Source organism: Rissa tridactyla, chromosome Z (assembly GCF_028500815.1).
Source record: "Rissa tridactyla isolate bRisTri1 chromosome Z, bRisTri1.patW.cur.20221130, whole genome shotgun sequence".
In the NCBI taxonomy this organism is placed as follows: domain Eukaryota; kingdom Metazoa; phylum Chordata; class Aves; order Charadriiformes; family Laridae; genus Rissa; species Rissa tridactyla.
The window spans coordinates 60,354,550-60,375,626 of NC_071497.1; the positions used below are offsets into that span (position 1 = coordinate 60,354,550).

The 21,077-nt window shown below is 37.9% G+C and overlaps 1 protein-coding gene across 11 annotated transcripts in view; it reads right to left on the minus strand.

Moving 5' to 3' along the window:
- Positions 1-20,369, minus strand: part of POC5 (POC5 centriolar protein) — a 32,757-nt gene extending 12,388 nt beyond the window's left edge. For 2 of the 11 annotated variants that reach the window (XM_054185803.1, XM_054185799.1), the window contains exons 1-5: positions 20,233-20,369; positions 13,011-13,158; positions 4,022-4,218; positions 3,461-3,637; positions 623-727 (exon numbers count right to left, since the gene is read on the minus strand). In XM_054185803.1, coding sequence (XP_054041778.1) covers positions 623-727; positions 3,461-3,637; positions 4,022-4,218; positions 13,011-13,158; positions 20,233-20,337 — 732 coding nt within the window. In that variant the 5' untranslated portion in view covers positions 20,338-20,369. Of the gene's footprint in view, positions 1-622; positions 728-3,460; positions 3,638-4,021; positions 4,219-13,010; positions 13,159-14,693; positions 15,419-17,495; positions 17,596-20,232 lie in introns of those variants that run through there. The other 9 variants (XM_054185801.1, XM_054185807.1, XM_054185804.1 and 6 more) reach the window with 9 other exon arrangements.
- Between the last annotated feature and the right edge of the window lie 708 nt (positions 20,370-21,077).

Sequence of the window (21,077 nt, forward strand, 5' to 3'; positions counted from 1 at the left end):
CAATGAACTTGAGTGTAGACAGGAATCTGTACCAATGAACAAAGGTCCCACATACAGCTTCTCCTTTTTAACAGCCTTGAATGGGAAAGGTTTGCAGTCTTGACATGGGATCCTTCTTGTCATGCTTCACTTTTACTGTGAAGACTGTTTACTGTTACACGCCTGACGCAATACCCAGCATGTTGTGTGCGACTAGCACTTAGCTACTTCAAGATTTGGTAACGTGAGAAAAAGGGCAGCTGAAGTTCTAGTTGTGGAAATGGCTTCCCCCCAAAATGTGATACTGTGTCACATCACAATGTAATGTGTTTGAAATTTAGATAGAGATTTCATTGGCACAAAATGCAGATACTGTCAACAGTGGTGATTTGCTGTGAGCTGATCACAGTAATTGCAGCAATATAAGACAAGAATAGGTTTGACTTTCTTCTCCATTCCAGAGAGTATTCCAACAGCAGCATTCTTTTTAGAATTAATGTTTTCAAACTGTTATCTGACACTGTCAAACACAGAAAAAGAGAAACACTCTCATTTCTTTAAACTGAAAGAGGAACTACAGCAACTCTGACCCTTTTGAGTTCAGAGGCTTCATTTTCATGGCATTTTTATTTTGCGCACATACTTCTTGTTTGGCTTGGACGTGCTGAATCCGCCACAGTGTAAAGTTTCTCATCAACTCTATTCTCTCCTTTTGCCTCTCTAATGCTTGTGTCAAATTAGTAATCACCTGCAAAAATATTTATGAACATTATTTCAATAATTATGATCTTTGTAAGGTCAAATAGAATGTACTTTATACATCAGTTATTTTTCACTCAAAGCATTTGCTTTTAACAGATGCTTTCTACGGAATCTTCCCTTTACACTAATCAAGCAGAAAACAATAATCAGAGTTTAAATCAGAAGTAAAATTCCTGTTGCTTCAACGCTCAGACTGCAGTACAAACGCTTCCATTGTGTAGTTTTAGGAAAAGTTCAACTGAATGATTTCATCCTGCCTCTGCAGTCTTCTGTGCTACTTCCTTATAATTAAATGTTACTGTACCATAAGGTCAGAAGAGTCACTTATTTCAAAGATGATTTTGATAAATCAGGAATGTTTATATTAAAAGTTTGTTTTAGTGCATTACTAATTAAATGAAGTGTAAAGAAACGATTTATCTGCAGAAAGCTTATTCAATTGTCTGAACAGAGTAAACAAGCTAAGGAGTTGCTAAGAACTAAAAAAAATCTGATTAAGAATTGTTATTCATTTAAAAGTTCTCATTAAAGATATCATATAGGCCTATAGCAATCAAAACATTTGAGAGGCAAGATGGCCTACTGGACAGAGAATGCAGTTAGGGACTCTTACCACCAATCTCTAAATATGTTTTAATACAGAAACAGCTGAGGTTCCCTGATTAAAAATTAGACATGATGCAAATTGGGTACATCAAATCACTGAGTATTTCTCTATCTTTTTGCCTAACTACTTAAGCGTGATTCTGCCTCCAGTCGCACCTAAGCAGCTCCAATGGGCAATAGTGACCAATCTTGGGACTCCTTGCATTAATGTAAACTTAACTACTGCATAAAGATTGTGAGAAACAATATTCTAAGATGTTGTAGGCAAACATATCTTAATATGTTACATTGCAAAAGTTACATGCAATAATTATTGAACATATACAAATGAAATGAATTATACTTAAAATAAAGTTTACCCTTAAATCAACAAAGTCATCTAGCAAATAGTAAAAAACTCGTATTTCGTTTCAGTACAGAATTTCATACAAACTCTTTCAGTCAGTCTTCAGAATGCTTAATGAAACATTACTAGGCAAAAGTTTGGTTTCTTTAAGGTGTTCAAAATATCAAAGTCAGAAACAAATAAAGGTCAATTGGATACATTTAAAGTAATTTAAAGCTGATCCATCCCTCGATTTTTAAGAATGAGTTCTTCATAATACGGTATGTTAACGAATGTAGTATAAGCTACTTTTCTCTGCTTAAATATGACTAATTTTAACTTTTCGCAGTTTCACAAGAACTGAATAGTCCCAGCTATATAACAATGATTTATCTAAAATTAGAAGTAAATTGGCATAAATTATCAACAAATCAATAAGAAAATAGAAAGCAAAGAAAATGAATATAATAAATTAATTACTTTTGTTGAAAAAGTGTCATATACTAACATAAAACATCAACTATTAATGCTGCATACCTGTTGATACATGCTGGAAGTCTTAGCCTAAATTCATGTTTGTTAATTAGTATATTTTTGCCACTAAAAAGCATCTGTGAGATTTACAATGTGAAAACAAGAATCCACAGTATTCATAATATTTGTGAGGCTGATGGACTTTGGATTATGCCCATGTCAGAATATAGCAGTTTTGATAAATATGCTGTGATATGTGGAAGCACTGCCACCTACTGTTAATGTTGTGGCAATAACAAATTTCTATTGAAAATTATTATTTATTTTTTTTAGGAAAAAACCTATAAAATTGGCTGAAGAAATAATTTCTTTGATAGCAGAAAAAAATACTGCTTCAAATTATCATCCAGAATTATGGCTCATTAAACAGGAGTGACATACAGTGATACCCAACAGAATTAGATACGTTTGAATGGTATACACTGAAAAAACTATGGCTCTGCATATATGTTAAATGGTATTATACTAATCCATTTATATTTGCTTGGTCTGAAGATTATGCGGTTTCCCAAATGGACATAGAATATCATCTTCCTCCATATTTTAACTCCTTCAATGGATGTTTTTTAAAAAATAAAGCAATGATAAATAGGAATTAAAAACCCAAACTCAAAAATAAGTGTTCTCAAGTACAAGGTTAAAAATTCAGAACAGCAATAAGAGGATTCAATTACGTTATGTGATTGCAGGGCTGCCAAAGTTTTATATCCATTTCCACAATTCTTGTTAATTTTGAAGTTGTTGATATTGTTGATAGCAGAAAAGCTTAACTCCGAGACCCCAAATATATAATCCTAAGAATTTGTACAAATGTACGATTCCTAAGAATCCTAAAATAGAGACTCTAACATTTAGGAGTAGAGACTCTAACATTTAGGAGACTGCTGTCCATTTAAAATTCAAGAAACCCAATCCAATCATTGAAAAATTAAAGGCTTTTAAAGTGTAAGAGCTAAAAGAACCATCTAAGACAGTATGATCTTCATGAAATAAGTAACGAGCAAACACAGACCCTAGATTTAAGAAGCAAACAATGCAAAATATGTATACATAACATGTTAAGTTTCCATTGTTATTATGGATAACATTATTAGAAACAATGATTCTTTTTCTCCCATACAGTCCAAATATATTATTTACTTCTCTATGTCACCTGCTGCAAGAATAGTTTTGTTCAAAGAGATGGACCCAAAACCTCAGTGTGAATATTTTTAAAAAGAAAGGAACTGTTGAATTATGAAATTGAATTACTACCTCATCTTTCCTGCCAATAGAGATTTCATAAGTATGTAGTAACTCCTTCAGGTTTTCCATCTCGTTGCTCAATTGTTTCACATGTGCAGCGTGTTTCTCTTTTTCTTGTCTCATTTGAAGCTTGTGATGTTCGATCAAGCTAAGCTTCCACTTTCTTAATTCAGTCAGAACATTTGTCTGAAAAGTTAAAGGTATGACAGTAGTGCAATTAGTTAAAAGATTAGAGAGGAGGGAATAATTTTATCTTAAAACACTTAGCAATTAAAGAGACATGAATATTTACAGTGATGCCTTCATTACACATTCTGTTTATATCTATAAATGCTACCAGACATAATGAACTATTGAATGATAATAACTGAACATCTGTAACAGAGAAAGTTATTCCAAAGTGCCTGAAACAAGATACTCTAGTGCTTATGTGCAATACGCAACAACAATCAAAAGGAAAACCACCATTTCCCAGTGCATCCACACTGCAACTTTTCCTGCATTCTCACTTATTCTACAGCACACTGACATCTGTATATGATTTTTAAGGAGTCCATACAAAATAAATACCTTAAGACTTCCACTCCAGAGATCAAGTATGTTTTCTATTTGAGTTACTTTTTCATCGGGCAAGGTTAATTCAGTCACCGTGCCTTCGTTGATTTCTCTTGGACCATGTGTGGACCCTTGTGAAGGAGTCTCTTCTGAAAAAGCAGGGCAAAGTTGTTCCATATTGGCCTCAGAAGGCTCCTTCACTGATATTAAAACTAAAAAAGAAACAGAGAATAAGGACTGATACTCTGGAAAGGCTAACTGGTCTGCATTCTGGAAGGAAGCCAGAAACCAAGCATTAAAAAAACCCTCAAGCCCCGAAATATTTATGGCATCAGAAACTTCCTTTCCCCCTGTAAAACAAACAACCCAATTCAAATATATGCTTCCAAGATACAAGTATATTTAAACCAATAGTCCTATTGTAACATTAGTCAAATCAAAACTGACGTTCCCTTAAAGAAAACAATTTTTTACATTAAAGAGGATGACCACAGCAAGTACCAAAAAACCAGCATTGCCAGAAACAAAAAGCATCTCTCTCAGTAAAGACTTCTTGTCAATTAACAGCCCAGGTCAAAAATCTAAAAACTTGCCATTTTCCTCAAGCCACTGTAAACTCCTGAGGCCAGAGGCCTTCCTTTGTGCATTCACAATGCAACCTGTGGGTATATTTCAACATTAGTATGTACCTGCATCCATTTTATCTGCAGTCTTTAATTTGCTCATATAATTAAACTCTTGGGAAAAAAAATCTACTATGAATTTATATAATGCCGTACACAATAAGGCCTCACTTTCAGGTGCTGTGGCTAACTACCACTGCAGTAAAAATTAATTCATGCACAGAAGCGAACAGGCATGTGTTTGAGTTCCCACTGACGGGAAGAAAAAAAACAGCTAAGAATAAAGACGTTCATATTTATGTAAACAGAGGAAATTAAATATTGTTTCATATTTAGTTGCTCCTTACAGAAAATTTGTTACTGGAGTTGACAGCTGAATAAAAAAATTTGGAAAGGAGAGGGATTAGCAGATTCCTTGTATTAATAACAATCAGGACAACTTCAAAAGAATAGTCTCCTCCTTTCACAAATGGAGAGAGGAAACCAACATTTTGGTCTTAAGTTCTAAGAACAAATACTGTCTGTACAATTGGTTTCATAGTGGATGGGTACTGTTTTTTGGCACAAGCATGCAGAGATAAACTTAACTGTTTGTCACAAAGCAGTATTTTCATTGGACACCGGAAATGTATGTTTCTAATTTATTCAAGGCTGAGCCTGATGGTTGACAGTCTTTTATAGTTACTGTCACTCTTAGGTCTCCTGTCCAAAGGAAGTGAGAAGAGCTGTCTGGCTAACACTTCCCCCCAGTCAAGTAGGCTGAATTACAACTACTACACTCATGCTCCAAAACAAGGAAATGAGGAAGAGTTGTGATGTAGAGGCAGTTACAACGGCTCTTTGGTGTTTCTCCTAAAGTTATATACAACTATACATCACAAAATTAAAATCAGGTTGGTCTAAAGAAGCCCCATCTAACACACTGTTTCTCTAGACCAAATGCCCTACCCCATTACATAAGCAGAGGGCCATAAACAGATTATTCCCAATCACACTAGTATATTGAGATCAGGCTCTAACTTTTTGTCATTGTTTCTCCTGCCAATGAGAGAAGTATTGCTTAGCTAATGGCTGAATTTGAATATTTGTTGCTTGTAAAGATCTCCAAAAAATATGACAGATGACCGACACTACTTCAAATATTACTAATTTCAGTGATGAAGAATTTGGCTGGACTTTCACAATATACAATATTTGGCAGTGTTACTATTGTCAAGTATTCCCAGTTCTGTCCTTTACCACTTCTTCCCATTCCTGCATGTCACTGTGTTCTTCCTTCAGTTGTGATGTTGCTGCAAAAACGTGTAGTTTGTTTTTATTTTTAAACTTTTATTATTTCCTTGGATTACAAAGATATCCAATTTATACAGCATAGTTTGCAAGATATTTGGAAAGAAAAAAAACAGAATAAAATGTAACCAATAAAACCAAGATATTAAAACAGACTGGGCCATAGTCCGAGATGGTAGCATTAGAAGTTCATCACTCACTTCCCCTTAATCCTCCCTATGTACAGATCTTCCTAACCCAACTTCCATTTTTCTCATTTACCATACGATGTATCCTTCACTGGATCCACTGAGCATACCTATTACATGTTTTTATCATCCTCTTATGTAATATATCTTGGCCTTCCAGTATTGCCGTAATTTTCTAGTTGTATACATATTCATTTCAGTCTTGGAACTAATGCTCTCCTTCTGTCACTTCTATTCCTTCCACTGCATTACATGATCAGTTACAGTGCACTAAGGTACCAACGACATGGAACCATTTGGATATGATAAACCACAAAAACGTACTTCCATTAATCCCACATGCATTTATTCCAACAAATCTCCAGACTGTGTTCTTGTTTATAGTAGAGGTAATGAAATTAGCTGTTTTTCCAGATGTCTGTTATCCCAATACTACTGTGTGGTATTTTTACTGTGTTTGTCTAGTATCTGACGTCTCTGCTTTTATGAAGTAAATAAGCTCTGACAGACTGTTCTCACATGTGATCTGCTATCAGTAGCCCAAGCTGAGCGTAACAATTTGCTAAAATGTATGTTTGTTTCTTTTAAAATCTTCTCAGAAATTTAATGGATCAATACTGAGGACTGGTAGCCTGAAGAGAAGCAATGTTCCCACTGTTTGCATATGAGTCATCATTACACATCTTTTCTACAAATAATTCACTGCTCCAGTCTTAGTCATTTTCAAATTTAATCAACTAAACTGGCAACAAGAACAGGAAATTAAGTTCTAGGTTTCAAAGTTTAAAAGCATTTGGACATTGAATTGAATAGTACAGCATGTTTTATTCCAATTATTTTTCTTACTTGACTGGAAGCTTTTAGTAGAAGGTATTATGTATCACTAAATTTACTGCAACAAATACAGATTACCAGTCATTAGACTTCTACTGTCACAGTGGGAACATCCACTTCAGTTTCAAAAACCTGAGAAGAAAGTCAAAATGTCAGACCAAAGAATAATTCACGAAGCGAACTTCATTTCAGAAGGCATCACGTGGCATTGGAAACTGTTCGTCTCAACACCAACATCATGTGCAGAAAGAGGAAAAAACACTGCAAGCTTGAAAAGGTCTGCCCAAGAACAAACTTTTAGGTATTAACTTCATACCTAGCAGAGATGTATTTTGTTTTACCAAGTTAGAGAACACTACCCTAATAATTTTGTTATTTTAACACAGCAACAGCATTAGAGCCAGAGAGGGAAAGAACAAATGTCAAAAAGCCTGATTTTTAGTATGAGCACGTAGTGACACCAAAAGAATGGAGCTAAACAAAAAAATTAACTGTCCTTCAGAAACAACCTGCTAATCTATCCTATCTGATCAGTATCAGAGATATAGTACTGAACCTGAACTGAACTACTTTCTCACTGTTCATGCAAGTCTTGTTATTACTATCAGGGGAAAAGAAAGGGTATTCTGAGGCCATTAATACTGTGGCAAACACCACTCAAATATGCAATCACTCTTGATCAGTACTAGAGGTTATACAGAGCAGCTGGACAGACTTTGGTCAGGTCCTTTTTTGAAAGTCCAAATAATCTTCTTTTTACAACTAGATTGTTTCAAGCTCTGTCTAAAGGAGATATATCTCTTTCCTAGACTGACAGGACATAGTGACACTTTGAACAGCAAACCTATGTTTTGATAAAGCTGCAGAGCACCAGAAGTTTATTTATACTGTGTAGTTAATAGAAGCATGATGGTGCCTTGTAAATACTCCTCTTGCCTCGGTCCTTGGGAAGATCAAAAGCACCTTCTTTACAGTTTTTAAACATTTATTTTTCATTTTCAAAATGAAAAAAAAAAGACAAATTGTATTTTGCAAAGTGCTTCCCTTTGCAAAGATAATAAATATGTCTATAACTGAGGGGAATACGTAGCTCCTTGTAATGAGTAATACATGAAACTGCAATGCAAAATTGTGATCACCATCAAGAATAAGAGCATTTCTTTCCCCTGTCCCATGACAATTAACTACAGCTTGCAAATGACTATTCTTATTTGGTAATATCAAGCATATTAAAAGATAATTATTCAAATATTTCAAGAGAAGCAATCAAGGGAATGGAAATTTGTCCTCTCACTTCTATTGCACACGTTTAGGCAGTAAAAAGGAACAAAGAGTTCATAAGATACATGTTTGGCCCAGGAAAAGAAAAAAAAAAGTAAGAGCATGACCCCTCTCTCAGAGTTAAAGAGAGGCAGCAGACAATGCTGGCTAAGATCTTCTCTTCAGACAAATATGAGTCCCTCAAGGATCAGTACTGGGACCGGTGTTGTTCAACACCTTCATCAGCGACATGGACAGTGGCATAGAGTGCACCCTCAGCAAGTTTGCCGATGACACCAAGCTGTGTGGGGCGGCTGACACACTGGAGGGAAGGGATGCCATCCAGAGGTACCTGGACAGGCTGGAGAGGTGGGCCCATGCCAAACTCATGAAGTTCAACAAGACCAAGTGCAAGGTCCTCCAGCTGGGTCAGGGCAATCCCAAGCACCGATACAGGCTGGGCAGTGACTGGCTTGAGAGCAGCCCTGAAGAAAAGGACTTGGGGGTGCTGGTAGACGAGAGGCTCAACATGAGCTGTCAGTGTGCACTAGCAGCCCAGAAAGCCAATCACATCCTGGGCTGCATCAGGAGAAGCGTGGCCAGCAGGTCGAGGGAGGTGATTCTCCCCCTCTACTCCACTCTTGTGAGACTCCACCTGGAGTACTGCGTCCAATTCTGGAGCCCCTACTACAAGAGAGATATGGACGTGCTGGAACGTGTCCAGAGAAGGCCCACGAGGATGATCAGAGGGCTGGAGCACCTCTCCTATGAAGACAGACTGAGAGAGTTGGGGTTGTTGAGTCTGGAGAAAAGAAGGCTCTGAGGAGACCTTATAGTGGCCTACCAGTATCTTAAGGGGGCCTACAAGAAAGCTGGTGAGGGACTTTTTAGGATGTTGGGTAATGGTAGAACTAGAGGGAATGGATTAAAACTAAAGAGGGGATGATTCAGACTGGGCGTTAAGAAGAAGTTCTTCACCATGAGGGTGGTGAGACACTGGAACGGGTTGCCCAGGGAGGTGATGTAAGCCCCATCCCTGGAAGTTTTTAAGGCCAGGCTGGACGGGGCTCTGAGCAACCTGATCTAGTGGGAGGTGTCTCTGCCCATGGCAAGGGGATTGGAACTAGATGATCTTAAAGGTCCCTTCCAACCCTAACAATTCTATGATTCTATGATCGAAAATAGTTTGGAGTCATCTACCAAAAAAAAAGGCTCAGGTCTCGTGTTTTGATTCTGATCTTCTTTCTTATGAACAGCAGTATCACGTATCACAAATATTCCCTTACAAAACAACGTTCCACTCAAACTGGGAGACAAAACTCTTAAGCAGAGAGAGCACTGGGGACAAGACCTGAACCGGAATTTGCTCCATAATAGAATTCCACGTAGCTGGGTTTGAAATTTTCTACTGTCCTTTTTGTCCAGTTGTACTGTCCTACAACTACTCAGGCTGAGAAATGCGCCCCCCAGCTGATCTGAACTGCTTTACAATTAAAGAGTTTTACAAGTGTAGTTGAATCCTGGCAATCTGCTGGTGTGACTGATCAACAGCCGGCTACAATGGATGAAGATGAGCACTATGGTCATGAAGCTTAGGGAAGAATACAGGGAGTGTCCACAGCTGTTGTAAAGAAAGCTGAACTTACCTCAACACAGGGAAAGGCAGAGGGTGGCCTCTGTTTTTACGAAATGGCTGTACCAGTTGAGTGGATCAACAGGTTGTGTAAATGGCCTTAGTGAATGTAGAAGTGTGAATGCATTCTTGTGCTAGACAGACAAGCACAAAGGAAGAAGTGTTCGCTCAACCCAACACAGTATAAAAACTGAGAGCAACCAGCAAAATGAACTTTGAGCAGAGCAATGGGATTGAGATGGCTTTAACCCACATAGTCCTTCCCAGCAACTGGGGACGCCCTGTGTCATGCTGGTTAGTGTATAAAGACCGGTAACAGGAATCACGCTTTTTTTGTGATCTAACTATCTATTACAATTACTCCACTATGCTGTGACTGTTCACTCAAGTCCTGCTCAGATTTTAGTTAACACACAGCTTGTGCTAAGGCCTGTTATATCCTGGGAGCTGTGCCATTAGGTCAATGCAAGAACAGCATGTAGGCAGGACATGATAAACAGAAGGGCTACAGGTCATTATGCAGCCATTATCACCTGCAGTTTGCTGCCTCCTGCAGTCATAATCCTTGCACATTGATTGGCTGGTAGTTCCTTCATAATCCACTAGTTTATAGAAATAGTATAGTCCAAACTTCCAAGCTCAAGATATAAATACATTATCTTACCCAAAAAGCTTTTGAAACGTATCCAACAGCAGCCAGACTGCTGAGGCTTTCATGCTTCCCGGTGTGATACAGGGGAGTCCTGCACTGTGACGGAGGAGGAAGCATGAGCACTCTTTCCATCAGTTAGGCAGTTATTTTGCTTAGAGGTGTGAGCTACGGGTTGCAACTTATGAGTTGGAGAACTTTTGAGTCAGAAACCTCATGAATTAAGGGATGAATTAGTTAGTTAACATGTTAGACTAGTGTGTACACAGGGGATCGAGCCATTGTTTGATGTGCTTGTTTTCTTTCCTATTGAGCTCAGAAAATAAAATTTAATTTAGAGAGTATGCTGACCCCTACATTGAGATCCAAACAGACTGTGACATGTGCTTGCACTGCGATTTCAGTATATTGCTGTATCACTCTGTTAAACCAAGGTCCCATGTAACAGCAAATCTCTTCAGACAAGTAAACTGGTACTAGAAGACTGTGTGCAGTATCTAAAGGAACCTGGTCAGAAAGTATTGGACTCTTGACAGAGTCAATAGCCAGAAAATGTTCTTTAGCTATGGAAATCACAGATAGTTTAAACGTTACTTTTAGTTGAATCTATTAGACTGCAATTTTTGGTACCTCAACCTGGTATAAAAGATGAGGACGTTTTATTCCTTCAATCAACACATTTTCTATCATAGTTTTTTAACCTCAAGAAACTGCTCTCATTTTAGGAGTTAGAGAACACCTCTTACCATAGCAGAATTTTTTCTATAATGTTTGACTGTTCTAGAGTAATTGCCATAGTACAAAATACCAGCAGCTTCTATTGATCTGATTTCTTATGTAACTTGGTACGATTCCCACATAAGACATAACTACACTGGATCAAGTTAATAAACCTCAATACATAAAAATCAAAATGCAAAAGCTGCACTTGGAACTCTTCTGTTGGCAGTTTTCCTAACATTATTCACACTCTAATTCCAGATCTATTTACGTTACAGAATATTCTCTCTCTCTGAACTTCCATTCTCATGCTTTCAATGAACTCAAAACCATGCCTTCTACATTTCCTATGGCAGTGTGATATTCAGAAGAACAACCACACTAATTCCATATGGGGAGAAGTTATGGATGTGATGTTCTTAAGGATTCTCCATTAGTTGATAAAAATGACAAAACATTTCTCCTTGTGGCATACTGGAAAGAGAGACATTGGCTTGGGTGTCTGAAGGTACCTAAACTCCACTGCACAGACTCACTGTGGAAGGATATAGAGCACAACCAATACTACCTCCCTCACTTTAGTTGCATTCCCTATTTTAAGAACCTATTTCTAGATAATTTTTTATTATATTGTATTAACATGAGTTAGCTAAATGGTAACTGACAGCTTACTCAGACTGCTTTATATTGCAGTGAAACCAACATACAATTTAAGAAGATAGATTTATTTTTACTCATGATTCTTTTCCTAATGTGAAATAAACAACTTTCAGAGTCTGCATTGCCCTTTGCAATCACCCTGGTAAATTCCTGCTAGCAGAGAGTATTTAGCTCTGATCAGCATGGCCAAGAGTTCTTGCATACAATACCCATGAACAGCATTTACTCCAAGACAATGATTAGCACCAGATCTACACAGCACTTTGAGGCTGCTTAGTCTCTAGTTGTAAAATTATCTACACGTTTTACACCCCATGATCCTCTAAATACTAGAAATAAACCCATCCTCAAGGGTCAGAAAAACAGGAGTGAAAAGAAAACAGTAGATAAATATTTTTATCATGAAATAGCACGATAAACAATAAAAGTTAGTTTAAAGTAAGTTCTTCCTAATTAAGTTAAACTCCCTGGTAAAGAAATAATGCTAGTATGATTGTTTACTATTTCTTCTGAAGCAAAATTAAGAGAGCTGCATCAGTCTAAATGCTAGTGACAAAAGCAAACAACGTATAACCATAAAGACCAGTGTTACTAATGCATCACAAGACACTAAGTTTAATTTAGGACACGCAGTCCTAAAAACCAAGCAATAAACTAAAACTAGAATAGAGTGGTTGAACTAAAACAGCAAGAATGACATTCATGTAGTGACATGACTAGTCATTAAACAAAACCCTTTTAAAGTAACCCTTACTTCCAAATACTCATATTTTAAATACTCATGTATCTATCATGGGAGCACAGGTACGAGCAAAACCAGTTATGACCTGTCAAATTTTGATGAAGTATACTGTAAGTAAGGCCATCCCTTTCTGCACTATTATACCAACAACTTTAAATATCTGCATCACAAAACAGAGAGCTGCCTGTACATTGACTGCCATCTGAAAGAGATGTCAGAGAATGAACTCTTCAGTGAATATGCCTTCCTAAATTTCTTACGGGGCAAAATGCAAATGTACTATATGAGCTACATATATATTTCAAACAGATGCTATTACAAAATTTAAGTCAAAAAAGTTGTATCGTTCTTATAAGCTCAACGCGTACTACCGCACACTACTACAATGCATATGCTCCATACTACCTGGACTCTTGCGGTGAATGGCATCATCTGTTACACTTGAAAATCTGCCACCTGCTCTCAGTTCTGAAGCAGGTTCTGACCGCTTTGAGACACACTGTTCAAACCTCGGAGTCACTAAAGCATAACGAAGCAGCTCTTCATATTCATCCTGTCACAAAGTGATGACAAATTGTTATAAAATTACAATTACATTCTAAAAACTAGGCATATATAAGAAGGAGTGGAAATGGTTTTCGGAAATTTTTGAGAGGTTTTTTATTATTTTTATTATGGTGAAAACTAAGAGGATTTCCTTCAAAGTTGCAAAAGCAAGCTGTTTTTCCTACCATCATTATAATTTATCTTTCTCTTGTTTCATGTTCATTGTGATTACAACTAGATGCACTGCAATAGTTACACAGAAAGACTTTGATACATGCCAGAATTGGATGCTATAATAGGCAGATACTATAATGTAAGCTATTAATCACCCAATACTACTTCTAAGCATTACTATTACTGCAAAGAAAAATATAGCTACTTTTATAGCCATGACAAAGATGCTACTGACCACAGTCACATTTCACATTCCATAACATTACAATTTCTTTACAATTTGGGAGTTGTAAAGCCAATCATCAAAAGATGCTTGATTATCCAGTATTTTTTTAGATTAGATATAATTATTCTCACCTTACATTATGCATTTTTTAAATTATATAGGCACAGAGAATGTATATATATAAATAATACAAAAGCTTTCCTGTTAAAAAGTTATAAACAAATCTAACTGGCACGTGGCACTACATTATGTACCAAAGCAAGCCAATTAACAACATTTTTTTTTAAATCTCCTAATTAAATCGGTTTTCAGAATGAAATTAAGAGTTCAATGTGAAATTGTGAACAATCTCTATTATAGCTTAAACATACAATTCAGTAATTAATTAAAAAAGTTACAATAGCAGCTAAATGCTGAAACTAATCAAAGCCACTAAGGAAACATTTTGAAAAAAACCCACCAGTTAGAAAGTACTAAACCAGGCCACTAGCAGTCTTTATTCCCCCCCCCCCACTTAATACTATCGTAGTAATTCTGCTTAGCACCCTATTGAGGTCAAACCTCAGAAATCAATTGTAAATTGAAATATTATTTTCCTCTTCAAGCTGGGGAAAGTTAGAGAGGAAACAATCAGTTAAAGGTACCAATTACATTTACTATGTTTTTGGATCTATCAGCTGAAAAGGACAGTAATTTAAAACTTCCAGTGTGACCCTTACATTTATGTGGGTTTCAATTAAATAGAGAATTTAAGAAGCTAGGCTCTGTACATTTTAGATGAATTCTAGTTTCCTTTCAAATTTCCATTTCCCATCTTCTAACCTATCATTTTAAAATTAAAAGGCTAAATAAATGTATATGAAGCTTTATAATTACAAATATATAGTGTATCTTTTTGATAAGCAAACAAAAGGAAGTATCACATTCCAAGTAAAAGGTATAGGTAGTTGCGAATCAACAAGTCACCAATTTTTCCATATGCATAACTTTCTAAAGAAATACAGTTTAGGTGTTATCAGATGTCAAAAGAAGAAAACAGGTAACTCCAGATGAATTATTCAACCAGGAACTACATGGAACTGTACAAAATCCCCTGTAGCAAAACTTCAGCACAGTAAAAAAGCCAACATATTAGCCTTTACCTTAACTCATCTAAATTAAGTGATTGTGCAGAAGACATTACATCACTTCTCTGTCTTCTTCAAAGAGATCGCGTGGCCAAGTAGGAACTTAAAACTAATTCTTCACCCCCAAACAAGTTAAGTTTTCAGTCAGAGCCGATCCAGCTGCTTCCATGATTACCTTATCCAATTCAAGGGACACAGTAGGTCAGATGTCAAGTGCAAGTAGGTGGCTCATTTTGAGTCACACAATTTAATCATTAGCACACAGTCTGTCTTACTATAGACATCCTGATCATTCAAAATATACATATCAAGTTATGGCAGGAAATTTATCTAGTCTTTCAAATTCTAACACTCTTATTAAAACCCAAACAATCCACTATGTGCACGAATACACACTCTTACACACCAACAGAAAGTGTCATTAGACAGGATCCCGTGGAAAACCTGTAAATAAACACTTAAAAATTACAATATTACAACACTGTTGGAAATAAGTTGAAAGCAAGTATCAAAGAAAACACAGTATCCCAAGTGTAACCAGAAACTTAGACACAAAAAAAATAAATCCTGGAGACTGCAGTAAGAATATGTAAAACAGAAATGGAAACATCGAGTGATTAAAACTATTATCTCAATCCTGAGTATTCCGTAACAAGGATGTTGCAACTGGAATGCGATATTGACCAATAATTTCAAATGAAAGCATAATAAAATAAAATTAACAATACATCTTTGGTTTACTTAGTATCATTGTTCTGCTTTAAACAAAACTTTCACGCTGTTCTGTCAACTACAAAAATTCTGTTAGAGCATAAAACTACAGGAATATAGTTCTAAGGCCTGAAGGTCAGAGGAGTTTTCATCATTTAATGCATACTACCTTGGTTTTGTAGAAGTAAATAAATTAGTACTGCAACGAGCAATTGGCACAAGAGCATTCAGAGGGGTGGTTTTTTTAAATTCCTTCTCAAAACATTATAAAAATCTACAGATGCTGTATAGAATTTGTCTTTAGGATTGCAGTCAAAGTTACTAAAGAACATGAGAAGAATGGATTGAATGGACAAAGTCTTGCACAACTGAATTATAAGAAAATGGAAATTCTCTAAGAGCCAGTGGATTTTTTTTATAAAGAAAAAGTAATGACCTGGCCTCTACTTAAAAGCATGAAATTACCAAAAAGGCCCAAACAAAACAAAACAAAAAGGCCCTTCAAAATTACATAAAAAGAGTAGAGTACTTCCATGTCAACATTCATATTGCTTAGCTGTAACCCCAGTGTTGTTCTCTTTCAACAGTAATAGACTCCAACAAGGACTGGCTAAGAACTTTTGGGCTTGTCTAGTTTGGGGAGAGGGAGCTGCAGAGCTTTTCTCCATGGGATCCAGTGATAGGATGCATGAGAATGGTTCAAAGGTGCGCCAGGGGAGATTTAGACTGGACAGGAGGAAGCATTTCTTTATGAAGAGGGTGGTCAAACCCTGGAACAGGCTTCGTAGAGAGGTGGTCAATGCCCCAAGCCTGTCAGTGTTAAGAGGCGTTTGGACAATGCCCTTAATAATAGGCTTTAACTTCTGGTCAGCCCTGAATTGGTCGGGCAGTTGAACTAAATGATCGTTGTAGGTCCCTTCCAACTGGAACTACTCTATTCTAGTCTAGATGTATCCTCATTTGCAAAGCAGTCATTCATCATTAGTTTACTTAATCATTCTCTACAAGGTGGCCTTAGAACCTCCTTGATAATCAACCAGATCATAAAAGAAAATTCTGGTCTTTCAAAATTTGTTGCACAATGCCTTCATTCTGTTTTCCAACTACAAAAGGCATTGGAAACACAGATGAACTACTATTGCTGAACAAAGATTAAGAGAACTTATCCATGACATATGACCACAAAAACAGAAGAATATGAAATGCAGAAATGAATTGCCCATAAACAGGTAATTTCAAAGGGACGAAGTAAATCCACATGAAGAAAAAACCACCTTATTTTAACAGTGCTTCTGCTGTAAATGCCATTCCAACAGGTGACAGAAGTGGAGACAAATTTCTGCAGGGCAACTAGCAAAACTTATTTTTGTCAAAACTAGCCTGTTTTGGATAGAATCCTATCAAGGGAAATAACCTCACCCACTACTCAAATAGGAATAAGCCAATTACTAAACGATGAAAATCTGCTGCTTTTAAAAGAATGGGGACAAAGGCTTTATCCAGTATCTTTGCATTCTCTGAAAGAATGCTGAGCACAGAAAAACTCCCAACATTAGAATTCCAGCATATCTTGGCATATTTGACGCAGAAAAAAGAAAAAAAAAGCATTTATTTTCTGAGATTAACTTGTCCACACTCCTACTCCAAAGGAAATAAATCCATTAAAAAAAATTCAGTTCTTACAATGTTGTGTAAGAAGCCTAACACATAGTTACACTTCATCCCTCAGAAACAATGGGTTGCTATCCTACTGTGTCAAATTTATGCTTCTTGATAAGACTTAACACACATAAAAAATAATACCAGGGGAAAAAATAGGTACGAAAACGGTACTATTTTACTTGTAGCTGTCATTGATCAACCTCTTAAATTTACATAAGAATTTTCACATAAATTGAAATGTCTTGTGAAATGCCCAAAAGGTAATCCAAGTGAAGAGATTTTAATCTCAATGTCTAATTTCCTTCTTTTCACTGACTTCTTTATTATTTTCCCATACAGGTAAAACATAAAAAAAGATGCAAGTTTTGTTAGATTTCGTCATAATTATCCTTTGACAAATAAAATGCCATGACAATGAACCAAATGAGGATACCTCTTTCCTACCTGAAGATCAGAAGAAACAGAACTGCCCCAAACAGAGTCTTTTGGCAAAACTGGACTTGTGCTTTTCTCCTCATCTGATGACATTCTGCACAAAGTTAGTCTATAAAACAGCAGAAGCTGAACTTCATTTTTCAATTCCAATACGTTTACTGCATGTTCACCAACATTTTCCCCAGAAATGGAGATTCTGCTGTAGAAACTACATCAACGCCTACTCTGTGGGCTAAACTGATCATATAGTCTCATTATACAATGCTAGGTAGGAAGCTTTCTTATCCAAACCATGCTCAGAACAATGAAAAGACTTCCACTAACTTTCAAAGAAAACAATGGGAGACTCAAAAGCAACAATATGAAAGTTTTCTCTTATTTCACATTGACTGAGTAAGTTTAATATCTAATGCTTCATGATATACAATATAAAATTTTACATCAATGGTAACTAAAATACACTGCAGAGGAAAAAAAGAAGAAACAGATATATCAAGAATAACAGAAACCTTTATCAAGAATAACAGAAGCCTTAATTTACAGATACATTCCTGCGTCAATCCCTCGTTCTTATTCATACTGTATTGTTTTGGAGCTTATCAGCTTGCTTCAGTACTATTTCTTATAGTGACACAGGACTAACTAAGCTACGCTGTGATTTTTTGCCGCCTGAACTACCTCAGCCACAGCCCAAGCTGAGACCATGCCCTTAACGCTCCAGTTCAATACCCTGAAGCCTTCAGATAGTGGCCAACATCAGTCTCCCTTCACTTTTTTGACTCTTCTTGCCTTATAGGCCCAGGAAGATGAGCAGATATGGAAGGACAGGTAGTGCCTTCAGTTCAGGGAATGCCAATCATTCCAGCAATTTCTAAGCAAGGCAGTGAGGTATTCTTTGAACATTTGGGAAGTAGACGATGTTGTAGAACTGATAAGAAACTGATAAGACTTTCTGAAAGATATATGTATCTTTTAATCTACTGTAGCCTTGAACAAGTCGTTCAGTAAAGAACTGAAGCTCTTGTGATAAAACTTGATAGGATATGGGGAAAAAGAACTCAAAAGGATATCGTGGGGGAAATGAAAGGAATTACAGAATTGGGAGTGGGAACTGAGTATCAAGCAAGGTGAATTTGTTAATGAATAAATGGCAGAGTCATATAGTTGCCTGATGCACATGAAAAATAATCAATCAGATTGAGCAGCGAGTTGTCAGCAGAGAGTAAGCTTGGGAAGAAGACCATCATAAATTACCAGAGGAACTGACTGCTTGTACAATGTAGCAAACAACCATGCAGGAAAAGTTTATTCTTGGAGAGACCTTTAAAATTGTCAATTATAATATTCTCAGTTGTTTTTTAAACAGATGCATTTTCTGACAGAAATGTTATTTTTAAATTGCTGACATTAAATTGGCAGGAACATCCTCCTTAAGCACCATCATCTTTTTTCAAAGCGTCAAAAAACCACAATAATCTCATAGTTCTCTATATAGGAATACAGATGGAAATGAATTGCCTTTTTGTTCTTTGAGTTATTCTAGATGCTGATTCTTCCTGCACCACGAAAGCTCTCTCTGCTGCGGTGGCTATACCTTTCAGACTGGGAAGTTCATTTCTGTGCTGAAGATGGACATTTTAAAAATGGTATAAAGACAATTTTAAATGCTGAGATTTTCTATTGCCCAAGGTTCCGAAGAAGAGATTGCCATCTCCCTACTTCCTGATGAGTGCTAATATACTGACCACGTTTTTTAAACACAAAATCTGAAGTCTTAGGGAGGTTTACTAAATACTTCTATTGCTGTACACTGGTGTGTAGATGACAGAAGAAATACTAGATAGATGAATGAAGAAAGACTAGATAGATGAATGAAGAAATACTATCTTCCTCATCTCTTCCATTTTCATTGAGAGACAAGCAATTACCATGTTCTTCTAATCTTCCCGGAGCATCTGCCAAAACATATGTCTAACTTCATTCAGGAAAGATTCCTGTTAACAGCAGTAGTTTCTTCCAAACCGTAACTGTATGATTACAATGTTAAGACACCTACTTTTAGAAACAGGATGCAACTATAAAGATCTGTGGTTTGACTCAGCATGGCTGCTCTCAACTCCTTAATTTTGAATTGCTTGAGCTGTGCTCAGGATTTTGTACTTTTGGGTTTGTTTTTGACTAAAAGTGTTGCTTTCCAAATAATCTAATGTTGCATTCAGATCCGAGGATTCCACACCTAGGGAACAGAAAACTACTCCACCTCCCAGTTCATGCAGGACATACTCTTTCCCCTTAACTGTACATCTTTGCAAAGCAGCCCCGCTCAAGTCCGCGTTTTTAAACTTCTCACGACGGCATCTCTGCACCTACCCCCCGGGGCCTGCAGAGCTGATACTACAGTGGCCACCGCTGTCGCGTCAGCAATCGACGATAAGGGCGAGCCGCAGGGTGCCACACAGACACCTGGCAGCCACGGCCGGGCAGGGACACGGGCGGACAGGCACGAAGGAGCACAATTCCCTACGTAAACTGGAGAGTTTTCTTTTATTTTTTTTTCCTTAAAACAGGGCCTTTAAGGCTACCAGACCAGCTACCCGGGGGCTGGGAGTGCCCACAGGCCCCCTCAGAGGGCGGTGGGAAGCTCGGGGGGCAGAAGGGAGGGGTGCGGGTAAGGAACAGGGGGGTTATGGAAAAGGTATTGTGGAGGTGACGGCACCCCCGGCCGCCCCCCACCACCCACTCTCACCTGCAGGCAGCAGCCGCCCCCGGCCACCGAGCCAGACGGTTTCAAACTACCGGAGCGGAAGAAGAAGCGCACCTGTGATAGGCTGAGGGCGCGTTTACAAAGCATCCTCCGATTGGGCAGTTTGGCGGCGAAACAGCCAATTGCAGAGCTCAGCCGGCGGGCCAGTCCGTCCCACCACCCCTCCCTCTGTCGCCTGCGCCCGCTTCACCTCCCACCGCCTCCTGCCTGTCAGCGGCTGCCGCGCGCTGATTGGCCTGCGGCGTTCCCGGGGCTGGCGCGCGGGCCGCGGACGGCCGTTGGCGGGGCCGCGAAGGGGCTGCGCGCGGGGCGGGCCTGTGGTAGCCTTACCGGTGGCGAGGGGCACTGGCCGGCACCGCGTAACTGCCATCGCCACCTTCCCCTCAGCGAACCGGCCCTGTCAGTGTTCGTGGCGGGGCGTGGCAGCCTAAAAGCTTGGGCTAAGCAAGGTTGAGGGAGCCTGGTGTTCTCCGGGTTGGAGAACAGCTGCTAAAGGGTAGGCCTGTGGAGAATGAATGTTTTAAAAAAAGAAGATTCTTAGCTGGAACTACTTCATTCTTAACTGTTTCCACCTGTGTTAGTTGTTAGTTATGAAGCTAGAAAAGTTCCCTGAGGTGCCTTTTTTTTTTTCCCTTTTTTTTTTTTTCTTCAGTGTAACAGAAGGTGCGTTGGGCTTTGGTTCCCAGCGTTTCTCCCCCATCCAACCTTTTATAGGTAGACACACTAAATGGATTCATGTGTTAAATTCGGTCTGTCCTGCGGTAGTGAGCTGTGTAGCACACCCCATCTGAGGGAAAGCTGCTGGGCCAGCAGTTGGAGCAGTGACA